At 42.0% G+C, this 27,650-nt stretch overlaps 1 protein-coding gene across 4 annotated transcripts; it reads right to left on the bottom strand.

Moving 5' to 3' along the window:
• Nucleotides 1-482: 482 nt before the first annotated feature.
• Nucleotides 483-27,650, bottom strand: LOC113579901 (regulator of microtubule dynamics protein 2). 4 transcript variants are annotated; one of them, XR_003410925.2, is made up of 12 exons: nucleotides 26,431-26,507; nucleotides 25,008-25,412; nucleotides 16,469-16,643; nucleotides 15,573-15,675; nucleotides 14,000-14,060; nucleotides 5,628-5,703; nucleotides 4,818-4,895; nucleotides 3,637-3,735; nucleotides 2,064-2,117; nucleotides 1,599-1,679; nucleotides 1,042-1,494; nucleotides 483-940 (listed from the first exon to the last, which is right to left on the bottom strand). XR_003410925.2 is itself a non-coding variant. In XM_027014126.2 (11 exons), the coding sequence occupies exons 2-11, from the start codon at nucleotides 25,409-25,411 to the stop codon at nucleotides 1,444-1,446; spliced, it is 1,182 nt and encodes a 393-aa protein (XP_026869927.2). In that variant the 5' UTR covers nucleotide 25,412; nucleotides 27,442-27,650; the 3' UTR covers nucleotides 483-1,443. The 4 variants fall into 4 exon arrangements, 3 of the variants coding, with proteins under 3 accessions (XP_026869927.2, XP_026869925.2, XP_026869926.2); XM_027014126.2 differs by lacking the exon at nucleotides 26,431-26,507 and adding an exon at nucleotides 27,442-27,650 and having other exon boundaries at nucleotides 483-1,494; XM_027014124.2 differs by having other exon boundaries at nucleotides 483-1,494.

Below are 27,650 nucleotides of genomic sequence, written 5' to 3'. Positions count from 1 at the left end.
CAGCTAAAACAATTGGTAACCCCAGCCTGAACACCCTTGTCTTTAAATCTCATGAACAGGGTCATGTACAAAGTCTTTTATATCTGTTTGAAACAGATCCTCAGAATGAACCTGAGCAGAAGTGCAGCAGCAGGCCGTGCCGCTGCAGATGAGACTAACGGGCATCTAGGCCTCTCCTCACTTACTGCAAAATATGTTCACTGTTTAGTTTCAGCTATGGTTTCTGGTAAGATGACAAAAAACACTTTCCATTTTGAACCATTCATGTCACATGCCCTTGCCAAAAATGCCTATTGCTTTTCAGCTAAAATTAATTATATTTAGAAAATGACCACAGAACACTAGCTGTGTAATGATGAGCTCCTCCATCATTATGTTGCATAATAAGGGGGGGGGGGGGGGGGGGGGGGGGGGGGGGGGGGGAGAAAAAACCCCCACAACCCCCCCCCCTTTTTTTTTTCCTTTTTTTTTTTTAAACATAGAGGCTAAAGACAACAATATTAAGCCTCCTCTATTCTTAATACCGGATGATCTTTCACAGGAAAATGTTAAAACAACTGTTAAAGTAGCATTGCCCTGTCAGGATCAAGAGCTTCAAAGGTTTGAGCCAATACTTTTTAGCTCAGCTGTTAGCTTACTTAAACAAAGACACTGATACGAGCACAACTCTGGTTAACAAAACTAGCAATAAGATATACAAAATCAAGTCAGCGATATGTTTGAGTGTTGTGCTCTTAAACCAACAGAGTGCCACCAGTGCACAAGAAAGGGATGAGAACCAGACCAGCAGGCCTTTCACCTGCTATAATTAAGTGACACAAACGTTCCGAGAAAAGGAGAAGGTACCAAATGTTAACTGTAGCTATGTGCCCACGGGGTGATGCACTTTGTGTTGCTTTTGTATCCGAGTCTTGTTTTGTTTGCTTGTTTGTTGTTGCCCCTGGAATATGATAGAAACAGAAAAGAGTGAAAAGAAAGGGAGTGAAACACAATATTGGTGTTACAGGACTCCAGACTACCTTAACATGCAAAGTGACACACCTGGTAGTGCTCTCCACCAGCAGTGTGTGTTACGCACAACCATTGTAATAAGCAGGAACTGTGAAGGTCTGAAATCCAATTGTGAAGGTTCGAAAACCAACTGTGGCAATCAATACAGACTGGAAGTCTACTGTAAGGGCAGATATAATTTGTGCAACCTTTTTTTGTTGTCAAAATGACAATGCCAGCCGGAGTCTACAGTATATCCGCTGTACTCGACACATACACTCAACATAGTGGTCGACAAAGTGCAGTCGTGTCTAGCGGAAATCGTAGTCCAAGGTCAACAGAAGGATGAGAGAGAGAGAAAAAATAACAGTCACGGTCAAAACTTGAGTCGATGCCATTATGACCAACAGCACCCAAGGAGCAAAGCCATGAGGAACCATGAAGGTCATGGCTTCACTGAAGTGACAGGAGAAGTGAGTCCAGCTCCTTCTGCGCTTCCTCATCCTGCCAAAGGAGAAAGCAAAGTTCCGTCGGAAATGTCTGGGAAAGCACCATGGCATTTGATTAAGTGCGGTGGAGAGGTGTTTTCTCAGCAGCCCATAACCCACCTCTTTAGACACTAGGCCCATCGCAGATGCACAGTCACACATCATTTTGGCTTGGCTTTTCTGTCCCAGATCTTTGTAGCACTAAAGTTAATGAAAACAAAAACACATACGCATGCACACGTGCATGCACACACACGCATGCGCGTGCACGCAAACACAAACGGTATGATCTTAGGTTTTAACATACAGGCAAACAAAAACAGCAGAGCCACAGAGAAAAAACACCTCTCATTCAACATTATTATATCAGAACATGACATTTCTAGCCAGTTTATCCTGATATGGGTTGAAAGCACATATCATCTGCCAATTGCTCAAACACAATACACAAAACCTCAAATCAAGTCAGTGCATGAAGGCACGCCCCTTAGAATGAGCATGGGTTTAATCAAAGGTGTCCAAATTTGTCAAGTATGTCAGATTTGCAGCGTGTGTAGAAAGTGAAGAAGCAAGAAATAAATTTACCTTGGCTAAAAACACATAGTTAAACTTAGAGTACTTCGGACAGATCTCCTCCGCCTGTGAAGTGAAGCACGTGAGAAAGTGAGTTCCTGCTGAACATCTACCATCTACAGTGTCTAAGAGCCCATAGGATCACACCACTCTGCTTTAACGTTATGCTGTTTTTAACACTATGCTGCTGTTGGCAGGCACGTATGTGTCAGGTTATTTTAATCTAAGTCTATCAGAAGAGGAATGTTTGGCTCTTGATGGATGTGTACGAGTATGATATATAGGTTTTGGTGTCTTTCTCAGAGCTGGTATAAAGAACAGTAATGACAAACATCTAAGAACAGAATGTTAGCTAAGCATCACACAGCTGCATGTTGCCAACAATCATCACCCATTAAACCTTGCTCACACGTATGACAATTTCACCATGGCAGGAAAAGGAAACACAGCGGCGTCCAACCGCATTCTCTCCTACAATTAAGCCTGAAATTTTCACTTGACCACTTAAATCAAACAACCCTTGCTTATTTAATATGCTCTGGTGGTGTGCACCATTTTAAACAAACATGAAAGCCAAAAAAACCCCAACAAAAACCCAGCAGCTATCTTTATGACCAGTTTATGGATCTTTGTGGACACTGGACATAGTCCAAGCCAGTATACCCCTTTCTCATGCACCCTTATACCAAGGTTCATAGCAAGGATCTTCTTACTCAGTGTGGTCTTAAACAGGGTGGTTAGGGGTCACTATGAGGCTACGCTCAATTGACATGTGTGATATTAATGAAGGCGAAAACAAATTTTGGTTAACCATTTGTGTGGTCCTACTTGAGGGTTTGTGCTAAAGCTCTGAATCTGAGGCTGACTACAGCCAGGGGATGTTGTATAACTCCACAGGATGTGTTTGTTAGAAAGCGAGACAACCCTTGTCATCCCGGCAAGGTGCAACAAGTTTCAACACATGCCACTTAAACCAAAATTGATGGGTGAAATACACAAGACGAGGAGGAGGCATGCAAGAAAGTGTCTTGGCCAGGAGTGAGTTTATGCCTCTATATAAACATGTGAAATGTGGGAACACAAATTATAGCCTTTTAAATACCTGGTGTTCGGTCTTTAACTGGGTGCACGAGTAACTCGGGGGCAAAAATCACTACTCATCACTAAACAAACAGGCTCTGTGTTCCTGCACAAGCAGATAGCAGGAAGAGCCATGAGTTCTGACTCAGAGCTGGCTTTATATCTCAGACTGGCATTAAAATGGAAATAATGATTTGCAAAGCATTTGCTAAGATGTTTAGCGTAATACTACATACAGCAAAACCAATGCTGGGACTACTGTAAATGAAGCAAAGCTGTTATGTGGCTCTTCATTTAAACAACAGCCCAGTCACAATGACTTTGTATGCAATGGTAGCAATTTAAATCTAAACAGGTGGGTGTCGATGACTGACCAAGTATTCAGACGTTTTACACTTTTACGATTACACTTGTGTGTGAATTCTTATATAATATTTAGTATTCTAAAAACAAAACAAAACAAACTGATCAATTTCCACGCTAGTGCCCGGAGTGATCAGCCCACCTTTTGGAAATTCTGTAAAGCATCCCCGATGCTTGCACTCGGAGGCTCCCCAAACAGTGCAGCAGCAATTTTTCTCTCAATCCATGTGCACTGAGCCACCTGTTCAAACACACACGAACACGTGCAGATGCACAGCACAAGGACAGCGTAAGGAAAACCAAAACCTGCAACCTTTTCATTCCTAAATGGACAAATCATTCATACACTAGATGGTGTACTAAAATACACATTTTAATATATTATACAGCCAGGCCTAATGCAGGCATTACATTCGGCTAGGACCCTCCTCACGTACAGAGAAAGGGGCAGGCACTGAGCCATTAATCTGCAGTGAAAGCCTCATCAGTAACTGAGCCACTGGCTCCCTGATGGGCACCAACACAAGATAAAGGGCACAGCCTACGTCTGCTCCACCTGCTGAATGACGCCGTGAAGACAATCTTTAAAACTTTTTTTTTTTTTTTTTTTTAATCAGTTTAAAAATCGGCCGGAACAATGGCATCACACATTCATTTATTTATAAATAGATTGGTAGAAATGAGGAAGGCATTTATCTTTCAGGAATCTTTTCTTTTCAGGAGTTGCAAATGTATAATTACACAGTTAGACACAGACCCACTCTTTATTGTATCTAATTTCCTGGAATAAGACAGCTCTTAAGCTTTTGTTCTTTGTGTTAAGGTGCAGGTTGTACAGATAGTGTGTAATGTCAGTGTTAACACTGGACCTTTGTTCAGACAACATATCGTGCTTAAAAGGGTTTTTCTGTGTTCTCTGCTATGAGTCCTCAGTAAAGCCAGATGTTAAACGGTTACTCTTGTGTGGTATTTTTGAAAGCTTACTGAAAGTACCTTCCAGTACTATTGCTACCTCAGGAGAAAACTACAACTTGCATGGATGCAGAGTACAGGTAAATGAGGTTTATGAAAATAATTCCACAGAAAGTGTTTGAATAACTTTCTAAAAGCAGCCATTCCAACATGAAGTGACTGATAAACAAAACATTCAAAATAAAAAAAACTTTTTCTATGTGTGTTTTTAGCAATGATAAAAAACTTCTTCTGCACCAGCCTCAGAATAATACACGCTCAAGTCATGTGTGCGGAAATGAAGCAACGTTGAAAGGGCAGCATTGGAATGGCAATTGTAAACGGAGTGCCTTTAGTGAACATTTCACTCACGGCATAGCACCAGCGTCCCATCAGGTAATAAGACAATGGATCATGAGGGTTCAGTTCAATGGCTTTATCCAGATGATCCTTGAGACAGAGCGAGCGAGAGAGAGAGAGACACACACACACACACACATACACACACACACACACACACACACATACACACACACAGAAAGAGAGAGCAAGCGAGAGGGAGGCAGAAAGAATTAAAAATCACTACTACTACATTATGTGCCCTGCTCTGTCTTGCAGCGATGCAAGACATAAGATTTCTCCTTGCACGAGAGCAGGCACTGGCACGCACTTCTGTCCATCACTCAGTGCCCTGCGTTATATTTACATCATATCTCTCCTTGCCTTTTTCCCAGTGATAGTCCCTCTCACCGAGCCCAGCAGGTAAACACTGTTCGAAGGCCTGGCTGACAGCTGAGATAACGCACTATGTGCGGAATTGCGGGTCTACGCTGGTGACACGTGCTCAAGTCAACGAGCGTGTGGGGTCTGAAGAGTAATCTGACTCTCCTCTTGTCCACCGAAAGTGCATCTTACCGGCCTCTTACGTTGCTCGTGGATACAAGCACACAAGCCTGATGAAATGCTCAACTCAACTCAGACCATCACGCAAAACAACTATTGCTTAGTTGTTGGATTTTGGATAGTAAAAAAAAAAAAAAGTACATGCAAGAAAGACATGTTGCACTAGAATGCAATATCTAAAACCTGTGATATGAATATGCAAAATCTTTAAGCAAAACAGCTTTTTAATATAGTTTATAAAAGTTAGTGAAAGCTTCTCATGTGTTCGTTTACACTCACCTTAAAAAGATAGCCATTCTTTATCTTATTCTGGACAGATTCGTATTCTGAGAGAAGTCCACAAAGAATAGCGTACCTGGGGATTCAGAAAGAAAATCAAAGGCCAGGACGCATTCAACGCGCATTCAATCTGTATTTCTCACAATAACTCTTACCATCACTAACTAGAACACTGGAGCAGGAGTGCATATACATCAAATGACACCGTGGCCAAGCCTGAGTGTTTTAAACAGTCCTTCCCACAGACTCCCTTTCCTCAGCACTACGCATATAAAAAAAAAAAAGGGCAATGTGAGCCCCTCGTCCTAGTATTTACACGCAAGGCGGTTTTACTCTATAGCGCCCTTCTAACAATTACCCAGGGAGTTCTCTCAGGCACATGTAGCGGGAGAGAAGATTCCGGGATTTCAAAAGAGAGTAAACAGGCTTAGCCATTATCTCGAAAGGTTTCCCAAATCTGCAACGCAGGCAATTATCAGAGCACTACTCAGTATCCATTCATAAGTCTCCTGTCCAATCAGGGTTGCTTACTGCTTTTGGTGGCACTGGGCTGTGAAGGACATGATGATGCCTCAGTATGTGACCAGCATTTCGAAATATTTTGGCTGTGCAGAGTATGAAGTGCTGGCTCAGCAAACTCTAGTGTTGAACTCTAGTTTTGAGCTTTCAACCTATCAAAGGAGCGCGGACAGCAAATTGATGTTCGTTTCGAAACAAAACATTCCTTCCTCACTGGTTACTGGCATGCAAAGGCAAGAATGATGATAGAACTGGTTCTGAAAGGAAACGTCCCGTACAGAAGAATAACGGACTCTGATGCTGCCGACTGCCGTGGAGTTTGGGGACATTTGGTTTGTGTTTAGGTGTTCCAAGGACCCCATTTCTGTGACTCACTGAGAAATGGCTCTGCTGAGAAACTGCGGAATGTGTGAAACCTTCTGGAACACCATTAAATTTCAGCCAAAACGGCCAACAACAGGATTAATGTGAGTTGCATGTTTTAGTCACAATGCACTAAAATCAATAGCCTTTGTTAGCAGAAATCAGGAATATGAAACGCAGATGTAGTTCAGATACAGATACAATCTATTTCAATATTTTCCAAAATCAGAGAAATGCCTGAAACAAATGGCCATGTCAACTGGTGAATTTTAATTGCGATAAATGTGGTTGAGAGGCAATATGAGTAACTACTTGGCCTAAGGAAAGATGGTAAGGTAAAGCACAGCAGAGTTTATTTCTAAAGTGGGGAGTGAGACAGGTTGTTCAGTGGTCCTGGGGGTAAGTCTGTTTTTTCATCCTTTTTCACTTACTGGTTGATGGGGAGCTCCTATTCAGTGCTAGCGCATAGCTGTCATGTTCTGGCAATACCTGCAGAGTGTGTTCTCACCCAGAGGTGTTTGAGCCAGCAGCTAAGCTTCTTTTGATTGACTGAATACATGATAGGCTTGGCACATATCTCTGTCTTTCCTCAGAATCTGGGATTTCCCTCTGCTGGGGCATTATGGGTAAATCTAGACATCTAGTACATTGTGTCTTTTTTTTTTTCTTTTTTTTTTTTTTACTGCTTTTGACAGTAGAAAATCTTCCTGTGGAGCTTAACACCAGTTACATGTACAGTTAACTTTCAAATAATAATCATAATATATCATTATGCCTATAAGCACAGTTCCCTGAAGCGAAGGAATGAGGTAGTACACCTGCAGTATGGGACATCTGGCTGAAGACAGCTGTATTCAGATGATGCTTCGTGAGGAGGGTGCGTTACGCCGCCCCATGCATATGACCTTTCGTCACAATCATCTCTCCCAATTTCACCGAGCTCCTCTTCTTCAGGGAACAGTGGTTCTGTGCATAACCCTACAAACCCTTTTAATCGACTGACTCTGCACAGCACATGTGGGATAGGACATAAAGTCACACCCCAACCCAGTGGACAGTGAATTAAGAGCGCGCGCATTTTAGCGCACCACTACACGATGAGCACACAGGATGGAGCACGTGCCGTTTCTGGAGTTTTTCAGTCCCAACGGAGGAGGAGGACGAAAGAAAACAGCTGAAAAGCTAGAGGGCCATGTGCCACAGGTATGGCCTTTTGGCATGTACGCTGCATTAGGCTTCAACATAACCTCAGAGCTGCCTGGGAATCATGACTGACAGTATGTGGAAATCACCCACACGATTTACAGGTGCCAAAGCAATGAGCAGGGCAGTCCAAAATAAGACTAATCTCACGTCCAATTATTCCAGAGGCTCAAAAGGATCTTTATGTAGAACCTCAAAGACAATAGTCATGTCCCAAGAAAGGACAGTCGTCCTAGAAATAGGCTTCAAACGCCACATACCCCTCATGAAAAGCATACAGGAAGAGGATGTGCTCTTGATGAGACACCATCAAAACCTACATGACAAGCCGATACAGCTGCTAAACGTTCATCGTTGAAAATCAGCGACTCAATAATTCCCAAGGGAATATTAAAATATCCACTATAGAACACTGGAATGAAATTATAATATAAAAAATAAAAATAAAGGATCTCCTGCAAGTATGCTGATCATTTCTGCTAGCCATGTTTTGGACAGTAGCCAGTGGCACGAGTATCAGAGTTAGGCCTCCCTGATGCAGAGTCAGCGAACATCTGACAAAATAAAAGCTGCCATCGCTCTGTGCAGCATGATGGACATCCGGAGGATGTGACAGGATGTAATCATCTCGTTCACGAGGGTAGTCAGTACGCTACCCACAGGAGGCATCTCTGCCAGCTTGGCTAAACCGATAGCCTGGTACATCTGGAGGCGTGTGACCAAACTCACAGGCCTCACAGTAACATTTTCACCTCAAAATAAATAGTCAGGAAACGTACAACCGAAAATGTACATTTTAAAGCCATCAAGACAGTTGTGTTTGCAGAGCTATTAATTTGTTAATGTTCATAAAGAAATGCAGGAGAGACAGAGAGTGTTCTTCCTAACAGGTTTAAAGACCTGAGGCACTTTGTTTTTCAGGAGTGTGGGCAGAGACTTACGAAGAGTTTATTCTATCTGTGAGAAAAAGGTCCCTCCAACAATGGAGTGAGAGCGCATGGGAGAAAAGAGAAGCTAGCATTTAAGGCCGTCTTACAGCCTTTAGTCATGTTCTTCAGCACAAAATATTACCATTTATACTTTCCCCCTTGCACAATATCTCTCTGTCACACACATGCGCACATTCACGCAAACTCACATACTCACACTCACGGAGAGACAGAGAAAGAACAAAGGGGGAGGAGACAGATGAACGATAAGAGTGTGTGAACTAGTGATAAAAATGAGTGAATGACAATGGCGTGCTTGTTGCCAGGATGTTATGCAAGGCAAACCTGAAGCTTCCTCGAGGCACAGAAATCCTTCGAGCCGTTGGCTGGTAACAAAGGCTTTTAAGAAGCAGCTGGTAAACGGGAAAGGGAGGATTCATTGTGCCTTTCCTCTAAGAACGCAGAGCTCATTCAGAAGCATGAGAAGGAACTGGTGCCTGGGGCCCTGCCCTCAGCACCTATACTTCCAAGGCTGAACTGTCTGTGTGTGTGTGTGTGTGTGTGTGTGTGTGTGTGTGTGTGTGTGTGTGTGTGTGTGTGTGTGTGTGTGTGTGTGTGTGTGTGTGTGTGTGTGTGTGAGATGACAAAGGCACTACAGAAGGCATGTGGTGAGGTGGAACACTAAAACAAGGCCTCAGACTCTGTGCGTTTTCCTTTTACGGGGGATTCTTAGAAATCAAGGTGACCTTTTCAGAGAGGCAGTAAAGGCATCAGTATGACCGAGAGGGGAGTCAACACAGAGACCAAAGGGTGGGAAACAGACAAATATCAGAGGACTAACAGAAGGTCCAGACCAGTGAGATTTACATACACAGAATGCAAGCACAGGAACAGGTGAAGACAATCGTTTATTAAAACCACGGATACCTGTGAGCCATCTCATCTCTGGCTGCGAGAGGAAAAACTGTAGTCAATAAATCAAATGTCAGACACGCATCAGTCAGTCGATGCTGCTGTGATGTCTTTGCAGGCCTTTTCTCCCAACATGATGTTTTTAGGCTCTAGTTTTTATTTGCACTATGACCACAGAGAAGGTAAATACAACTGAAACTGAAATACAACTGAAGAGCTCCTAAAAATATTTGTAAAATATCTTTAAATCACCACATGTCACAAAATGAACCCAGTGGAGCAGAGTCGACAGCAATTTCTATTTTATACCACTCAACATAAACATTGTATGCCTGGATAGTACTGGACCAATCTGCAACACATCAACTAACAGTGCCAATTCCAAATCAGTGGTGATGGGTACCATTCCTAAGAGGCAACACATCTTTGTCACACCTCTCTGCATTTAATTAATTACAATTTTTAAAAAGGCCCTATAAAAAAGGTTTTAATTCTAGGCTCACTTTAAATCAGTGAAATACCACAGCATGTGAAAAGGTTCCATGTTTGGCTGAAGGGGACAAATCAAGACGTTACGGGGAAACTGGACTCTGCATGTGCCCTGAGCAGGACCTAGTTCTCTGGATCAGACATACGCTCAGCCCTGACTGTAGGAAGCACAGCATCTCTCACTGGCCCCGAGCTGAACTGAGCTCTCTGAGTGCTTTCTTTTCGGCTTCAGAACATCAAAAGAGTTCCAGTCCTTAATAAAGATTAATATGAAACAACACTTTCTTAAATAAGCTCTTTAAGAACACGACCAGGCTTCCAACTTTCAACCAAGTTTCCAAATAATTTGGCACACTTGCCCTAATATGACTTGACTAGTAATCAGAAGGTTGCCAGTTTAAGTCCAACCACCGCCAAGCTGCCATTGTTGGGCTTCTGAGCAAGACCCTTAACCCTCAATTGCTCAAGTTGTATTCAGTCATAATCTTAAGCCTCTTTGGATAAAAGTATCAGCTAAATACGGTAATGTATAGTGTAAAAGAACACCACTCAACTGAGCATCCCAATATGATTTAGTCTTAAAGAAGTTTTTAAACTCTTTAACTGCTCCCAAGGTTTAAACTCCCATCCTTCGGGTCACTTCAGTACATGTCATCATCTCCTTACTATCCTGCACATCACCTCACATTCCTACAGCATAAAACAGTAACATGAACATCTGGCATGAAACATCACATTCCACGGCATTTGAAATTACTCATCAAGAACAACGCAGTGAGTTGTCATGTGTCTAGCACGTCTATGTTGTGTACTGTTCACGATGGTTGATTGAATATCACTTTTTCAGGTCATGCATTCCACTAAATGATGCCTTCTGAAGAGAGGTAGATGAGGGACAGAGGACATGCACTGAGGAAGGTTCACTCTGGGCAGTGTGCCAGCAGGACATCAGAGTGGAGAAGTAGATGCTCTTACACATTTGAGTTTTGGTTTTCCCGAGCCCAGAACACATTCATTAATTTCTTAAAGCATCTTACCTGCAATACCACCATTTTATTTGTATTTTATTTAAGATAAGAAGCAACATGGAAATTCAAATATTATGAAAAACATTATGGATAGTTACACCCTATATAATGATCTTTAAAGAACCTATGAGAACTAAAGTTTTATTTCACAAATTCCCTATAGTTCTTCAGTTTAACTACATGAAAACAGATAATATTGTTTAAAAATCTGATTAGAGATTAACATGTAATAATGTGTTGGGTGGAGGTATGAGCAACTTCTACTGCACTAGCCTGTTACTGTTCATAAAAGAGAGAATTCCTTAGTACCAACTACATTACTGACCTTACATGGGGTCAATCGCAGGAAAAATAAATAAGCAAATAAGTAAAACAATAAAATGTGTCCAGTGCTTGTCGGCCTTCTTAGCGATGAATTAATTCTAGTACCTAATGAAGTGGCCACCTAGTGTACAGTGCTGATGTTACAGGCAGACACTAATGATGGATTCATATATGATGATGATGATGATGAGAAAGCTACTCCAAACTACCACATTTCCATCCATAGCTTCTGTGTGCATTTTGTAAATAAAAGCAATATCAGATGCTGCCGTCATCATGGTGTCATAAAGTAACATATGTTTCCTGGGAAACACATGTCGATTGCATCACTGCTTTCAACTCTACCAGGGCAGAGTCAAGGTAACTGAATCTCTTTATGTAACCCAAATGTTCAGAATCTTGATTTATGAATTTGGTGTGGTGAAAGCTCATGTTAAGACATGAGGTGGATTTCAGATGAAGAATGCAGCATTCAGCAGTCTGTAGATACACAGATACCGGGCTCTGACCATACTACATGGCTCAGAGAGACAGAACATATGAGAGAGAGAGAGAGAGAGAGAGAGAGAGAGAGAGAGAGAGAGAGAGAGAGAGAGAGAGAGAGAGAGAGAGAGAGAGAGAGAGAGAGAGAGAGAGAGAGAGAGAGAGAGAGAGAGAGAGAGAGAGAGAGAGAGAGAGAGAGAGAGAGAGAGAGAGAGAGAGAGAGAACGCATGCGCGCAAGTCCCAGTGACTAATCAAACACAGGGGGATTTTCCAGAACCCAGCAGCACATCAGTGGACTGCATTACAGGCCTGGGGGTATAAACTTACACATATACTACAGAAACCTACTGGTATATTGCAAAATACTCATTTGATAGTGACAGGGCCTTCTGTATCCATGATACAAAATTTACCAGGCGTTCATGACGGCAAGAAAAATAAACATGGTTTGCCATTAACCGCTATAGCTACAGTGGTGTTTATGATCTCTTTAGAAGTTTCTATATTTCTGCATAAATATTTGAGCGAAAACTTCATAAGACTGTCACACAAGTCCTACAAGAAAACCAAATCAAACAAGACAAAAATATATTAGACCATATTATTTATTTATTAAGGAAAATGATCCAATATTACATATTTGTGAGTCCCAAAAGTATGTGAACCTTTAGGATTATCAGATAATTTGAAGATTAACTCGGGTGTTGTCAATGAATGGGATGGCAATGAGGTGTGAGTGGGCACCCTGTTTTACTTAACAAACAGGGATCTATCAAGGTGATCTTCACAACACGTTTGTGGAAGTGCATCATGGCACCAACAAAGGAGATTTGCGAAGACCCCAGTATAAAGCTTATTGAAGCTCATCAGACTGGAAAAGGATACACAATCATTTCTAAAGTGTTTGGACACTAACAATCCACAGTCAGACAGATTATGTACAAATGAAGTAAATACAAGAATCATTATTACCCTCCCTAGGAGTGGTCGACCAACAAAGGTCAGGCCAAGAGCAAGACGTGTAATGGCCCGCAAAGTCACAAAGGAACCCAAGGCAACTTCTAAAAAACTAAAGGCCTTTCTCACATTGGCTAAGGTTAATGTTCGTGAGTCCACCATCAGGCGAATGCTAAATAACATTGGTGTGCATGGCCAAGAAGAACATTGCTGCCCATCTGTAGTTTGCTAAAGATCACATGCACAAGCCACAAGGCTACTGGAACAGCCGTTTATGGATGGATAAGACCAAAATAGACCTTTTTGGTTTAAATGAGAAGAATGAATGTGCATTCCAGCATAAAAACTACATTTCTATGAAGCACGGTGGTGGTGCTATCATAGTTTGGGCCTGTTTTGCTGCATCTGGGCCAGGATGGCTCGCCATCAACGATGGAACAATAAATTCTGAATTGTACCAGCAAGTATTAAAGGAAAATGTCAGGATATCTGTCTGTGAGCTGATTCTGAAGTCATGCAGCAAGAAAACGACCATAAGCACACAAGTCATTCTACCAAAGAATGGATAAAGAAGAATAAAGGTTTGGAAGTCAAACCTTGACCTTAATCAAATAAAAATGTTGTGGAATGACCCGAAGCAAACAGTTCATGGGAGGAAACCCAACATAACTGAGTTGAAGCTGTATGCAGGAATGGGCTTCCTCCAAGATGATGTCCTAATTAACAGTTACCATAAACATCTATTTGCACATATTTCTGCACAAGGTTACCTCTAGTAGTTCAGGTAAATCAGTAGAAAGGCCTGTACTGGTTCTGTTGTACATAACAAACATTCAGCTAACATGGAATTGGCTTTTACATAACCTGACGATTATACTTTATTATATCACATAAAGGTCTAATGATTCAGTCAGTTAAAGAATAAATCCAGCAACATGAGTGAAGAAAACACCGATTCCTAGCAGCCTGCCAAGTTCATTCAAAGACAGTAAGACGCCACATATATTTAGTCCTGGTCATCAATATAGCACATGAGAAAATATTCTAGATGTCTCCACAGATCCTGGAGTGCCTCAGCACACATATGTAAGCAATTCACCTTCAGAAACTTGTGACAGCCATGCTGGTGGCTTTGACTATAGACATGACTGTTCTAACACTTACCACTGATGACTTTCAGCACACAGTGGATTCAAGGAAATGGCCTGCGCGCCAACTTGCTTTCCTGCAATGGATGAGAGATTCATTATATTCATAATCTGAATCAGAATTGACCACAGAAAAAGGACGTAAACTTAAGTAGTGCTGTGTGTATCGAATGACGTAGCAACTGAAAGTATTAACAAAAACTGACTCAAGCTCTATTCATTTCTGTTTAATTATCTTCTTAAAGTGCATGTTAATACAAACGATTTCATTACATTTCATTCATTAATAATAACCTATGATGCAAGTTTTCTGAATCCTATTACCTATTGGCTAAAAACAGGCATGGCAAATGTGATTATTTATTTATTTTTGCAGTTTGACTAAAATCAATCATTTATTAATTGGATTAACTAGTAGGTTTCGGGTAACCATTACATCTACACTGGGAACAATGCTAGATGAATGATGTCATATATATGCATTCCAAATGGTGGTTTTACATGACCAAGCATTTGACCAGCTGCAGTCTTCTAGCGGAGTAAGAAGGGCTGGGGACAGTGTGCTCTGCAACACTAGGTTATTACGGTCATTAACATCACTGCAACCTGCTAGTACGCATTCAAACTATTCCAACTGAACAGGTGAAATTTATATGAGGATTTAGCCATAGTACTCTGCAGATTTTGTAGTTCAGTTATTAAATCACAATGTTCATTGAAATGTACAGCAGTGCTCACATTGTAAAGATAATACAGGTATTTATAAACTATTTTTCAAGAGGTACAGTTTGCCTCCTAAACAAATTATATTTAAAATACTCAAAAGTCCAATCTGACTAACATGCAGCCTGTTCACTAGCACTGCAGCAGGTTGTGAACCTGAGAGCTGTAGCTATAGGGCTTAGAGAGGAAGAGCAGTGGGCTGCTGCTTCTGAAAGAAGAAGATTCTAGAGGGCCTTTCAAAGCTCCACTTACTACTACTGAACCTCAGTGAGTGACCACCACTAACATCTATATTTATTCATCCTTTCTCTCTCTGAAAAATCTATATTGCAGAAATATTAAGACACATTCCCAGCATGAAACATTTTAACAGTTGTCATGAGGGAATCGAATGTTTATGCCTATTTAAGGTAAAGTAACGTTATGCTAGAATGCAGACTGACATGTTCATCCAACTATGTCTTGGTGAGGATCACAAGAATATGTTTGTAAACTCTGCCTGAGGCTGGGCTCACCTCAAAACACAAAAACACACTGACCGTTCCAAACTCACTGAGACCTAGTCTAATTGGGATCAGGTCAGTCATTCGCATGCAATGCAAACTTTAATACAAAAGATACAAATGCTTAATAAATGCTAGATAAAAATGCTTGTCAGCTAGCTTTGCTTGACTTGTCATAAGCAAGTCTCGCGTGCGCATGCACACATATAAAAGTTTTGAAAACAAACAATTTCCATAAACAGCATAGCCTTTATTAATTCAACTTTAAATATGGATAGAAAAGCTTAAACTGTTTTTCTGAATAAAGATGTGGTGTATGATATTAACGAAACATATGCAAAGGACGAGAAGCCATACAATTACCCTTTTCGGCATACGTCTTTTTCTCAAGAGAATCCGCAGTCAGGTCGTGGGCATCAGCATAGGCTCTGGTAAGCCGCCATAGATACTGACACTTTTGATCAAACTGACGAGGAGGAAACACTGACTTAACAACCAACTTCAACTGGTATCTTCTCATATTCATTATATTACAGGTATGGCCTTATCCTTAACAATACGATGTAGAAGCATTCAACACATATTTTGCCTACACGCGCACAAGTATTACTAGTGTCTAGCTCATGTCCTGCAACTAACTTATCTTATGAAGTACTGCAAGAGCAGGCATAACAGTACACTGTGTATTGCTAACTGTACAAGACCTTGAACCATAAAGAAAGACTTCCTACTTTTGTTTTAAAAGTAATGTGGCTAATGGAATGTTATTGTTACTGCTTGCTAGAAAACAGTTCATTAGGATAGGATGTTTGCATTTTACAAGCCATGAATAAGTGAAGTGATAATTACAATTACAGGACAGACCCACTGAATAGACTTGAGCAAAATGGGTATAGAGCAGAGAACATGATTAGCTGTGTTATTATTATGCAGCGTAATAAAAAAAAACATATCTAGAGGAAGTACTATTTTATCAGGACGTGGTCCGCTAAACTCACATACACCTTCTAAGAGAGCACATTCTTTCCTTGATAGATAATGACCTGACTGAAAACTGCTGGAAATCACCTTACTCCTTTGCTTTTGTAGTCTGATGATAGAAAAGTAAAGGTTGTTTCTCATTCTGCCTTGGGCAAATCCAGAAAGCCAAAATGAAGTGATCCTCAAATCACCCCGAGTGGGGTGTTAATGGATGTCTACCAATACATAAATAAATACATATTCAAAAAAATTTTTTTTTTAAAGTTTGACAAACGCACCTCTTCTCTCCTCTCCAGCAGAGTGGGTAGGCCTTCCATCTTTTGAGCTCCTCTACTCTCATGCAGTCCGTCAGCTCTGCGTAACAGGGCAGTGAGCTCGTCCACCCGCTCCTGGGCTTGGCAGTCTTCCTCTCTCTGGCCTTCCTCTTCAGAATCAGTCAGGGCTGTCATATACCTGACACGTAAGCAGAAGGGAGACGTGAACACAGTGCTTGATGCTGAAACAGTGACACAGACTACTGAGACCCTAGAAGGCAGACAGATTCTGCAAGGGGTGCCGACGGGTTCTCCGTCAACAGCTGCGACGAGGCATGCCTGGTTCTGATCGGGTCTTGGTTCAGTATGAGTGAAGGTCAACACCGAATTGTGCTGCACTTAAACAGTGTGCTGGCTTCAGTCACAAGGCAAATGGAATATAAACACCAAATGCTGTCTTTTACCAACACACATTTAATTGCTTTTCAGGCCTAAAGCAGGTGGGTAGACTTACAGTTGCTCGACTATAAAATTCAAACTTTCATTTGCTTTTTTACTCATAATTTGAATATTCTTAACAGACAGAGCTTTGGACTTCTACATTAATTTTTTTATTACTGTCACTCAACTCTGGTTTTTATGATGTGCAGCACAGTTCTCCACATTCCTTCCTCTCTGACCTAATCAACTTTATTGCCTGGCAATTTTAGGAAAAGAGAAATGAAATGACATTTCACTTTTATTCAGTCACCCACAGGTATGCTGCACGAGTCAACGTGGTGAAACACAGAGTCTCTGATGCTCCTGCACTGTTCACAGCTAACTCGTCTCCTAAAGCAGCCAGGCTATGTTTTCTGAGCGCAACGAGAGCCTGGACGATGGAGTCAAGAGCAAGAGCTCCCTTCAGAGCTGGCTTGGCCAAAACACCGGCACCTTCCCGCATACGTGGGGAATCTCCAGCACCTGTATGGAGGGAAGGAATTCCAACTGGACCAAAAAATAAATAATAATAAAAAATAAAAAAAATCATGGCACGAGCAATCAAAATACAAACTTAAAGAGAGTTTTCACAAGAAACATCCAGAAGATTTGTTTACACAGAAAAGTATGTCAACTGATGTGTGGTTTTAAAAGGACATTTTGATGTGTTAGCGCTGATACCTTTTTTTCTGCAAAGAGATTGCAAGACTCGGTTGTTTCTGTCACAGTGAGGCACGCAATGCCCGCATTAACTTTTATAGCCTTAAAAAAAATAAAATAAAATAAAAACATTAAAAAAAAAAAAAAGTCCCTTTCAGTTATGGAGGGCAGAACCCAACACCTCCAGCACACATTGGCAGAGAGCAAAGTGTAAAAGCTGCATTAATAACAAATGAAAGACCAAAGTGGAGAAGTGAAAACATGAAAGGGATCCATTAAGAGTTGGCAAGCGCAACATTTGCGTCATCTGTGGTTCGAGGGAATGTTTGGTTCTATAGGGATGTGTTGGAGCGGGCCATGCAGACAGAGGCCTCTCCAAATACACATACTGCATACACACTTTTCTTGATTGATATTCCAGCCCCTGCATGGTTCAAAACAGACAACCTATGAGCCCAAGGGGGCATGGTGAGAGACGGCGAAGGAGAAAGGGAGAGGGAGAGAGAGAGAGAGAGAGAGAGAGAGAGAGAAAGAGAGAGAGAGAGAAAGAGAGAGAGGGAGAAGGAGAGAGAGAGAGAGAGAGAGAGAGAGGGAGAAAGAGAGAGAGAGAGAGAGAGAGAGAGAGAGAGAGGGAGGAAGGGAGATTGCAAGAAACTTAGATGTTACCAACAAAGCACTGCAGCACCTTGGTATTGGCTAATGCTGAAATATGCATTAGTAATTCAGCTCATTACTTAAATTAGCACTGTCTGTCACCACTGAGGATATGAAATAACAATGGCTGACATTTTTAAGGATTACCAACTAAATTGTGGCACTGGGTAGAGTTGGGTGTTGTACTTGGGTGGTAAATTCTGAAAGATCAGAGTCAGACACTGGTCAAAAATGTGCACAATTCTTCTTTTTATTTAGCTTTTTTCCAAGTTATGTAAATGTTTATGTCCATTTCCTTTACATGTTCATATGGAAGCCTGCCACATTCCTTATGCTCTCCTGTTGATGTTTGTTTGGGACCATATTCGCTAATCTGTTTTTATGCAAAACATCAACAATTGTAAACTATCACCACATACTTTGAGATCTGCAGAACAGCTCCACTGATGGAGCAACACCTGCGAAATATCTATTATACAGCAGTATACCTAGAGGTACCGAAAAATCCGAACAAATAAAACAACGGAAAAGTGCAACAGAGGTGGTCTTTTGAACCCACAGCACAAAAGCTTTCTGATAGCTCTCGCGCTGAGGTCACAGACCTTTCCTGTAAACTCCCAACTTCTAACAGCTCAAGTTGTGCTGAGGCATTAATATGCATGGCCAATCCCAGAGATAACACACTCTTTCAAAGGGAGATTAGGTCTGAGCAACTGTTGCCAAGCCGAGGGCCTTAAAAATAACCTGAGGCACCGTTGCCATCCCAACAGTTCCTGGTCCTGCATGAATTCAGATGAGCTCATTCAGACCAATCCCCTGGAGTCTGTGGAGAATGGTTCTGTCTGTCTGGTGAAGCACAAACACTTCTCTGTTCTGGAAAAAAAAGGCATAGCTTGGTCTCCATTCAAGACTAAGGTCAAACATCCTTTCACAATCAGAAAGCCAAATAACATCTCTCTCCAAGTACAACCCCTCTCTCCCATCTTCCCTCGATTCTTCCCACGCTTCTCTCTGTTTACCACAACCTCCCTGCTGGCATCATTACCTACCAGGCCATTGAACAAATGCCACCTGTTGGCACCAAACCAGGTGTCAGTTGCATCAATTTATAATATACTGCAGGCCCAATTTTTTTTTTTTTTTTTGCTGTTATGGTGCAGTCAAGTAGTGGAGACACTGTTCTGTGTTCTTCTCCTCTCCTGCCAGAGATTTCCGCTCCATCGTCCTCTTAGCTTGGTACAGAGATGGGAGCAGGAACCTGCAACTCATCAACTATGATGCAACATATTGGCTGGAGTTCACCTTTGCACAGAAAATTCTTATAAAAGAAAACAAGCCCCAATTATGGCAAGAACATGCTAGAAGGCAATGACTGTTTCCTATCAAATAAGAAATAATGAAAACTATTTGCACTTCCCTGCATTTTCCTCCATATCCTGACATTTAACTACAGTTGCCAAATTTTCATTACACATGAAAGCCACCTGCTTCTGCAAATGATGAACCTGTAGTACTACATCGCAGCACTGGACTGGGTCAAAGCAATTGCAGACCAACTACTGAACCCAGTTAGCTGCAATCAGGTGAAATGTCCTCATACTCAAAAACTGTTCACTGGAGTGAGCATTGTTTCCAAGTTGACAAGTATGCAAGACTCATGTTGGATGTTTCCACCATTCCACTGCACATCCTCACCACTATTTGAGAGCTGCTTGAGAGATTCCCATATACACAACAAATCTTGCATGCAAGGAATCCGATGGCTGAGGATGGAGATGCCCTGGTCCGCCGAGCTGAAGCAGTGTCTGGAGCGGGGGCTTTAAAATGGAGGCAGAATACAGCATCCACAGAAATATTCACCAGGGAGGCAAGTCAAGAGGCGCATCACTCCCTGAATGCCCCATGGTTTGGCCTGTCAGCAGCAGGTTAAACAAAAAGACATGTTCAACTGAAAGGTCCATTAACTAACTACAGCCCAACAATGCCTCCTAATTACGACTGTGTACAACACATCAGAAAAACGTAATAGCATTCACTTATTCTTCTTTGCATTTTGGTAAAAACAAACCTCATACCGCAATAACGCACGGCCATTACCGAAGTTTACAACATTACAGCTTTTGTTCTATCAGCTGCCTTCATATCTAACCAGTGTTGTCTAGATATCATTAGCTTTATCATATTGCTATTGAAGGTTCCCTTTTTATGCTTCAGCAATTCCTTTTGGTTATTCTTTATCCAGTGTCCCAAGCATGATTAGAAATGTCTCGCACCTATATAAACAATAACTATTCCTATTAACTATTCCTACTAAACGTTATCATCTCAAACACACACGTTAAAACATCTGTGTGCAACACAAGACAGCTGTGCCTGTGCAGTCGAAGGAGTTGCATGTTCCTACAGGACCTGCTCAAATTAGGCCCTGGCAAGCTCATTAGCCACCTGCAGTGATTGATGGTCTGTGTGAAGAGCGAGCGAGAGAGAGAGAGAGTGAGAGAGAGAGAGAGAGGGGGGGGGGGGGGGGGGAGAAAGAAGCTTTCACAGATGAGCACAGTGCATTGGCAGAGCTGTGAGAGTGACATTCCCAACCAGGACAATGCCAGCCGGCAGCAGGCCCTGGCCAAACCTGTTCTCATCCCGCAGAGTCTGAACCCGCACACAGGACGCTTCCTAATCCCGCAAAGTATGAAGCTGCTAGACTACGCAAAAGGTGGTCACGGACAGAAGACACTGCACGCGCCAGAGATAAACACAAATTACTTAAACTTCTGATTGTGTCATTAATGCAGATTTTATGAATCAACATACAGTGATTTCGCAAATCACCCCAGGTAGCCAGCTGGCTCAGCGGCACAAACCTTTCCAAATTCCTGAATCAACAAATGGTTGTCGGTGGTTAAGAGTAAAAGTGAAAAGTGAAGCAAACAAGAATGGACCATACAAAATGCACAAAAGATTTTCGAAGATTTTTGAAGCCTGAAGGAGCGATGGTGACTGAGACCAGATTGGGCTTGCAGATGGTTGGTTCTGAATGACAGGCTGGAGGTGCACATGTGCACATTGTATAGAAGTAGCATGCATTAAGGCCAGGTGAACATTCATGCTTTGCTGCACCTTTAAAAAATAACCATCCTTACAGAGCCTCCTATGCACTGAAACACAGCGGCAAAACCACCTGTGCCCTCCTTACCAGTAATGCAGATGCTACATGACAACCAGTGTCCAGCAAGAAATGATCCGACTGACTTTCATAAAACTGACGAATAACGAATAACGAATTTTCATGGTACGCACAGTAGCAGTACACCTGCTTGATAAAACCGCCTCAGCCAGGATGTGGGAATGTAATGAAGAGCCCTGAAAAATAATGAGAGTCAGTAAGAAAAGATATGTAGGGAATGGGGGGGGTTGGACACAGTTGGGATGGGCTTCCCTGCCACTGGGGCTTCTCAGGGAGGAATCTTCTAGTCCTCCAGACTCCCACAGTGAGCGGAAGAGATGTGCTATTAGTGGATCTTCTACATACGTGTCTGAATGCTGAGCCGGTGCAGCTTACCAAGCCTGCAGTAAGAGTGAGGAAGCCGCTGGGAAAGCTGCCATTCAGACACTGTCTGCTGCTGCTCTCCATTTGTCTCCCTCTGGTGAGCAGAGAGACCAACCAAACCAAACACCGAAACGAGCCACTGGGAAGATTCCCAAATACAGATAACGTTTCTTAATGATGCAGGAGAACAGGGACTTGTAGAATCAGGTATCTGAAGTGACTTCTTTAGACTGCCTGAGAGAAAAAGATCATGAGAGCAGAGAACCGTGATCAGCGCGACTGGAATGGCCAAACAGGGCAGCTCCACTCAATATTTCAGTAGTCAAATTTGCAGACACACAAGGGAGAACAAAAACGGAAACCTGAAAGACAGAATAATAGTAGTAGAGGCAAAGGGGGGAGGAGCAGGGGGAGGAGCTGAAGTCAAACGAGGTGAAGTCTCGTTCTCGGTCTAGCCGCCACAGATCCAAGTCAGGGCAGAACACTCTCAACAAGCTCTCGCAGCACTCTCGGCACTGAGCACGTCGTCAAAACATCCCCCTTTACGCTCACGCGCGCACGCACACGCACGCACGCACGCACACACGCACGCGCACGCACGCACGCACGCACACACGCACGCACACACACACGCACGCACACACACACGCACGCACACACGCACGCACGCACACACACACGCACACACGCACACACAAGCACACGCATGCACGCACGCACCCACACGCACGCACCCACACGCACGCACCCACACGCACGCACCCACACGCACGCACCCACACGCACGCACCCACACGCACGCATGCACCCGCACGCACGCACCCACACGCACACACACGCACGCACGCGCACGCACAATGGGACGGATACACGCACGCACGCACACACACACACAAATGCATGCACGCACGCACGCACGCACAATGGGATACACGCACACACATCTAGTACATTCATTCTTAACATAGCCTTACGACTCATGTGCTTTCACAGTGTAGGAACATTCCATAACCTACTGCTCATGCTCATACTCACGCTAAACTGCGTCCTTAGCTGTGAATTCGTGCTCTTATCATAACCTACAACACAGACACATTTGCACAACATGGTTATCTCTTTAGGAGACGGAAAATCCTGTGGTGATTATGGTATTACATACGACCTGTTTGATTTCAACCTGACAATAAGATAAAAGCAGTTTTCAACAGCTCCAAATTGTATTGTGACACTCTGTGAGAATTTAGAGTGCCACCTTTCCTTTGAACTGTTGCTAAGATACAAACACATACAACATGGCCAGAGTAACCTTCATGCACACTCTTTGGCGCAAAAAAAAAAAAAAAAAAAAGTCTAAATACATCTTCAGAGTGACCCGTGAAGTTAGGAGGGTGCTAAAATGGCACTTAGTGGCTCGTTTGGCATACAATAGCACGGCATCAGAAGTCCTCCACTGAACAATATGCTGAATTGCAAGCTACCCCCTGGTCTACCCCCAGATGTAAGGTGAACGGAGAACCATGCTATTTGTCCTGCCTGGTTTTCACTGCACAATCACCATGGTGTAGCCTCTTTATTTCAGTCGGACCTCATTTATTGACACTCAGCATGGCTACTGTCCATGGTATCTGTCTGATGCACATAGTGCACTTGAGTGTGAATTGGATCATTACAACATCATGGCATGCATCACTGACACTGGTGAGATAAGCTGTTTGTTTGAATATACACTGTGTGCATGCGTCCTGATAACAATGTATAACAGTTTGTTTTTCTCATTTGGCAAAATTTAATCCAAACAAGGGGTAAGGATGTAATTGTCTAAGGGCAACCACTTTAAAGTGTTGCTGTGGAACAATGTAAACAGAATACCAAGAGGGAATTTATAGTGCGTGTTCGACTATTTAAGAGAATGTTTAAGTAAATCCTTCCAATTTGTGTTACAGGGTACAGAGTGAATCACAGCTGCTACAGCTAAGAAGCAACACATGGCCTGCAGCGAAGCTTCTCCAGCAAATGTAACGTATGAAGGAAATGTCAGGCTGGTCTGAATGTTTCTAATTTAGGTATAGCCCCCCATCATTTAGTGTAATGTTTTGCAGATAAGTATAGATTTTTTTCAGTATGATAAACATGTATTGGGTAAAAATAATTTATTCCTTATTATAAATAAGGAAAACGTATTACATCTATATGCATAATTAAACATTTTCAAGAAGAAAGTTTCTATTTTGTAAGGTCTGAAATTAAGGTGCTCTGTCTCCTCTCAGGGAATGAGTAAAGACTGATATCCTCTCAGGGACTGAGAGAAGATGGGCATACTCTCAAGGATTTAGAGAGGACTGTGTAAAAGGCTCGGGGCATGCCATCACGCATGTTTGCTCCTCTGATATGTTCTTTTAACTGTGGTCTTAAATGACCTTTAAATGAACTTATTCATAAACTAATATTTTAAACTTATTTTATTTTATTTTTAACTATTCCTTTAATGTCTCTTTTGATCTTTCATTGGTCTTAAATTGCCTTTAAATGAACTTAGTCATATATTAATGTTTAAATTGTCTATTTTATACTATTCATTCATTTGATGTCTCTTAATTTCTCAATGTATTCTTTAATCTTTTTTCCCTTTTAATTAATGTTTTACATTGTCTTAATATTAAATTATTTTGTTTTATTCTTTTTCTATAAATTTTGGCAAATACCTTCCTGAGGTGATACATCACAGGATGTAATAAGCCTTATTACTCCTCTATTCATTTTAAACTATGTTTAAGAAAGTGCCTTATAAATAAAGTGTATTATTATCACATTCATTATAATAAGATACCTACTCCCTGCTCATAGGTTATTTCTTTAAGACGCCTTTAAGACCCTGATATGACTAAGAGGGAGGCGTGAGCAGAAAGGACTTGGGCAGTTCAGCACGTGTCTATGTCTCTGTATTGCTTTCAGCGCCTGGAGTGATGGTGAACACAGCTCTTTCTCTCTTTGTGTTCTCACAGTAACCATCCGCTCACTGCTCCATTCACATCTTAGGGCCATAGTCAGCACCGAGGAAGAGATGGTGCTGCTACATTCCTGCCGCGAAATGAATGAGACTGAACAGAAATGGCATGCTTTGCTCCATGTCTCGCAAAGACGCTAGTGTGTTGCAAAACAAAATACACGGTCCTAGTGCAATTAGCCCGCATTCACATACTGGGACAAAGTGTAGGTACTCACCCTCCTTCACTCTCCCCCTCCTCTGAACTCAGTCCCTCGGCTCGGACCACTCCACTGGACCTCTTCCTCCTTGTGGGCGTGGTTCTGTTGTAAGGGCTGGCCCGGCGGGACCCGGCCCGCTCCCTCAGCTCGTCTCTGACATGGTCCTGTAGGTGCGGCAGAGCATCCTTCAGAGCCCTCACCTCCTCTTTCAGCTCGGACACGCACTGGATGAGGGACGTCAGCTGTTGCAACACCTCTGCCTGGCCTGCGCTGCCGCTGGCATACAGCGCAGGGCAACAGGTACCCGGCCCCTCTCCAGTGGTCATGGCCCTCCGGCTCTGGTACCAGACAGCAGCCAGGCTGATCCCTGCGGCTCCAGCCAGGACTCCCAGAGCCAGGGCCTTGCCATCGGCCTGAGCCATCCTGCACATGCAAGCAGAGAGAGACTGTGGTTTAGATGCTATAGTGCATGACAGAGAAGAGTAAGGCATGACGAGGAATACAAATGTTTGTGCTTGGTGAGCTGTTGTGAGTAGATTTGTGAGTCCAAAATAGTGCATACAAACACAGCTAAGATTAAGAGGAAGTAATCTACTTTCATTCACAAGACCATACTTCCTACTTACAGAGGTGAAAAATGAGAATGATATGGATATTTACCCAATTAACTTGATACACTTTATAATTAGTTATAAATCCATGAAACATAAACACACACACACACACACATATTATATATATACATTCGAAAATGATAATTCAGGAACGGTATGACAGAAGAAAGATTTGCATCTAAGATTAAGTGGTTCACGTTCATGTTCACGTCAGGACAAGGGCAAAGTTATCCTGTCATATTTATGGTTAAGTATGTTTTGTAACATACATACAAGGAAAAAGTGTGCTGAGTACTACTAGAATACGAGAGTATTACTGATACTGGCGTTCTGTATATGAAATATAATCAAACGTATAAAAGCTGCAGCTCTAAAGGTGTTCGTAACGCTGTTCGCTTTCCTAGACTGCACGCTTTCTTCGTCGTGAAGAATCGTGATTAAGAAAGATTAACCCCCAAACCAGTCAGACAGCTACCACTAGTTAGCGGCTAACAAGCCAGCTAGCTAGCTAAGTATCTAACGCCAGCTAGCTGGGTAAAAGAACAGAACTTACAAACCATACAAAAATATATCCTTTTTTCTGACAAAGCTGTCGTTAGCAGCTATCGCAGAACGTTTCGCATGTACTTAGCTAAGTTAGTTAGTCAGCTAGGTTACTAGCACTGCTGGCTAACTAGCTAACTGGCAAACTGACCTCAGGATCAGGATGGACTGCAGACAGACTAAAATGAAATGTCTAGCCAATAGTTCCGTCCTTAAAAGAAACTACAAATCAAATTAATAAAATACAATAATATGAAAGACTTGAATTGCAGGCTAAACCTTACTGCAAGAAAAGCGCAGATATCTCACACCACAATACTCTTGTCCATTTGACAGCCTCTGGCCCTACTTCAATAACAGTCCGTAGTGATTGCTGGGTTCCTGGTAAAGGTTCCGGCGCATTGACACAAGAAGAGCACGTATTTCTCTAGTGCACCGTACCTCTGCAGAGCTAAATCCGTAAAGTACAGAATGTCCTTTGCATCAGTTTTTACTAACTCGTTTAAAATAATATCTCACCCAGTGTTACATTCAAAAGTTGTGATTACCCCAAAAGCATATGAGCGTGTTTTGTAGAACAGATGGTCTTACACCGACCTCATAAAAAACAAATGCGCCAATTGAACCCATGTAGAGTTATTCGTGGCAAAATGTTTTCTGCATGTTCTCAAAGACTATACATTTCAGGGTCAAATATCATGGTTAAACATTGCAACACAACAAGCTAGCTAGCAAAAGAGAAATGACAAAGTCCATCATAGTCATTCATTAACTGATTCCTGAGCCAGGCGTAGTGATTGAAATGCGAACTTGTAATCAAATAAATATAGTGACATTGTGGGTATAAATTTAAACAGAATAACACATTATAATGCAAAATGTAAGGTCTTTTGTGTGAAATAGATAACATTGCTGTGTTTTGTTTGAACAGCGTCTTCAGGCTGGAAGGTTATTCTAAAATGAATTATCAGTGTCAGATGAATAGTAGGTCATTCTATTCTAGAGAAAAATAACATGCGTTTGCAGAAAACATAGCTAAGGTAGCTAGTTAACACCTGCGATAAGAAGAAACAAGGGTGATATAAATAGCCAATAAATTTACAAATTCACAATAGCCAATAAATTCACAAATTTAGGCCTATGCGGCAATAGATTCAGTTTAAAAACACAAAATGAGTAACTCGCAATTTTTAGGAAACAAGTCTAAATCACGCAATAGTTTCGCTGTAACGTCGTTCGTCAACTTCCTTTCCATTTAAACCAAACATATAGTGGGTAAACCTAAAGCTACTTACCCCCGACAGGTCACCAGCCACAAACACCGTGTATGCGTTTAAAAAGTAATTTTTTAAGTGTGGTAAAATATTCTGACAGCATTAAAAAATAAATAAATAAATAAAATTTAAAAAAAAGAAAACCCTACACTACAGCAGGAAATTACAACAACATGCTTTAAGGAGCTGAGGAGTTTGTAATAGCTGTTCTCCTAAGTAGACCGATGTGC

This window comes from Electrophorus electricus, chromosome 11 (assembly GCF_013358815.1).
Source record: "Electrophorus electricus isolate fEleEle1 chromosome 11, fEleEle1.pri, whole genome shotgun sequence".
Classification (NCBI taxonomy): Eukaryota; Metazoa; Chordata; class Actinopteri; order Gymnotiformes; family Gymnotidae; genus Electrophorus; species Electrophorus electricus.
Note: the sequence above shows the minus strand (reverse complement) of the source record. Positions and strands in the feature narration are given on the sequence as shown.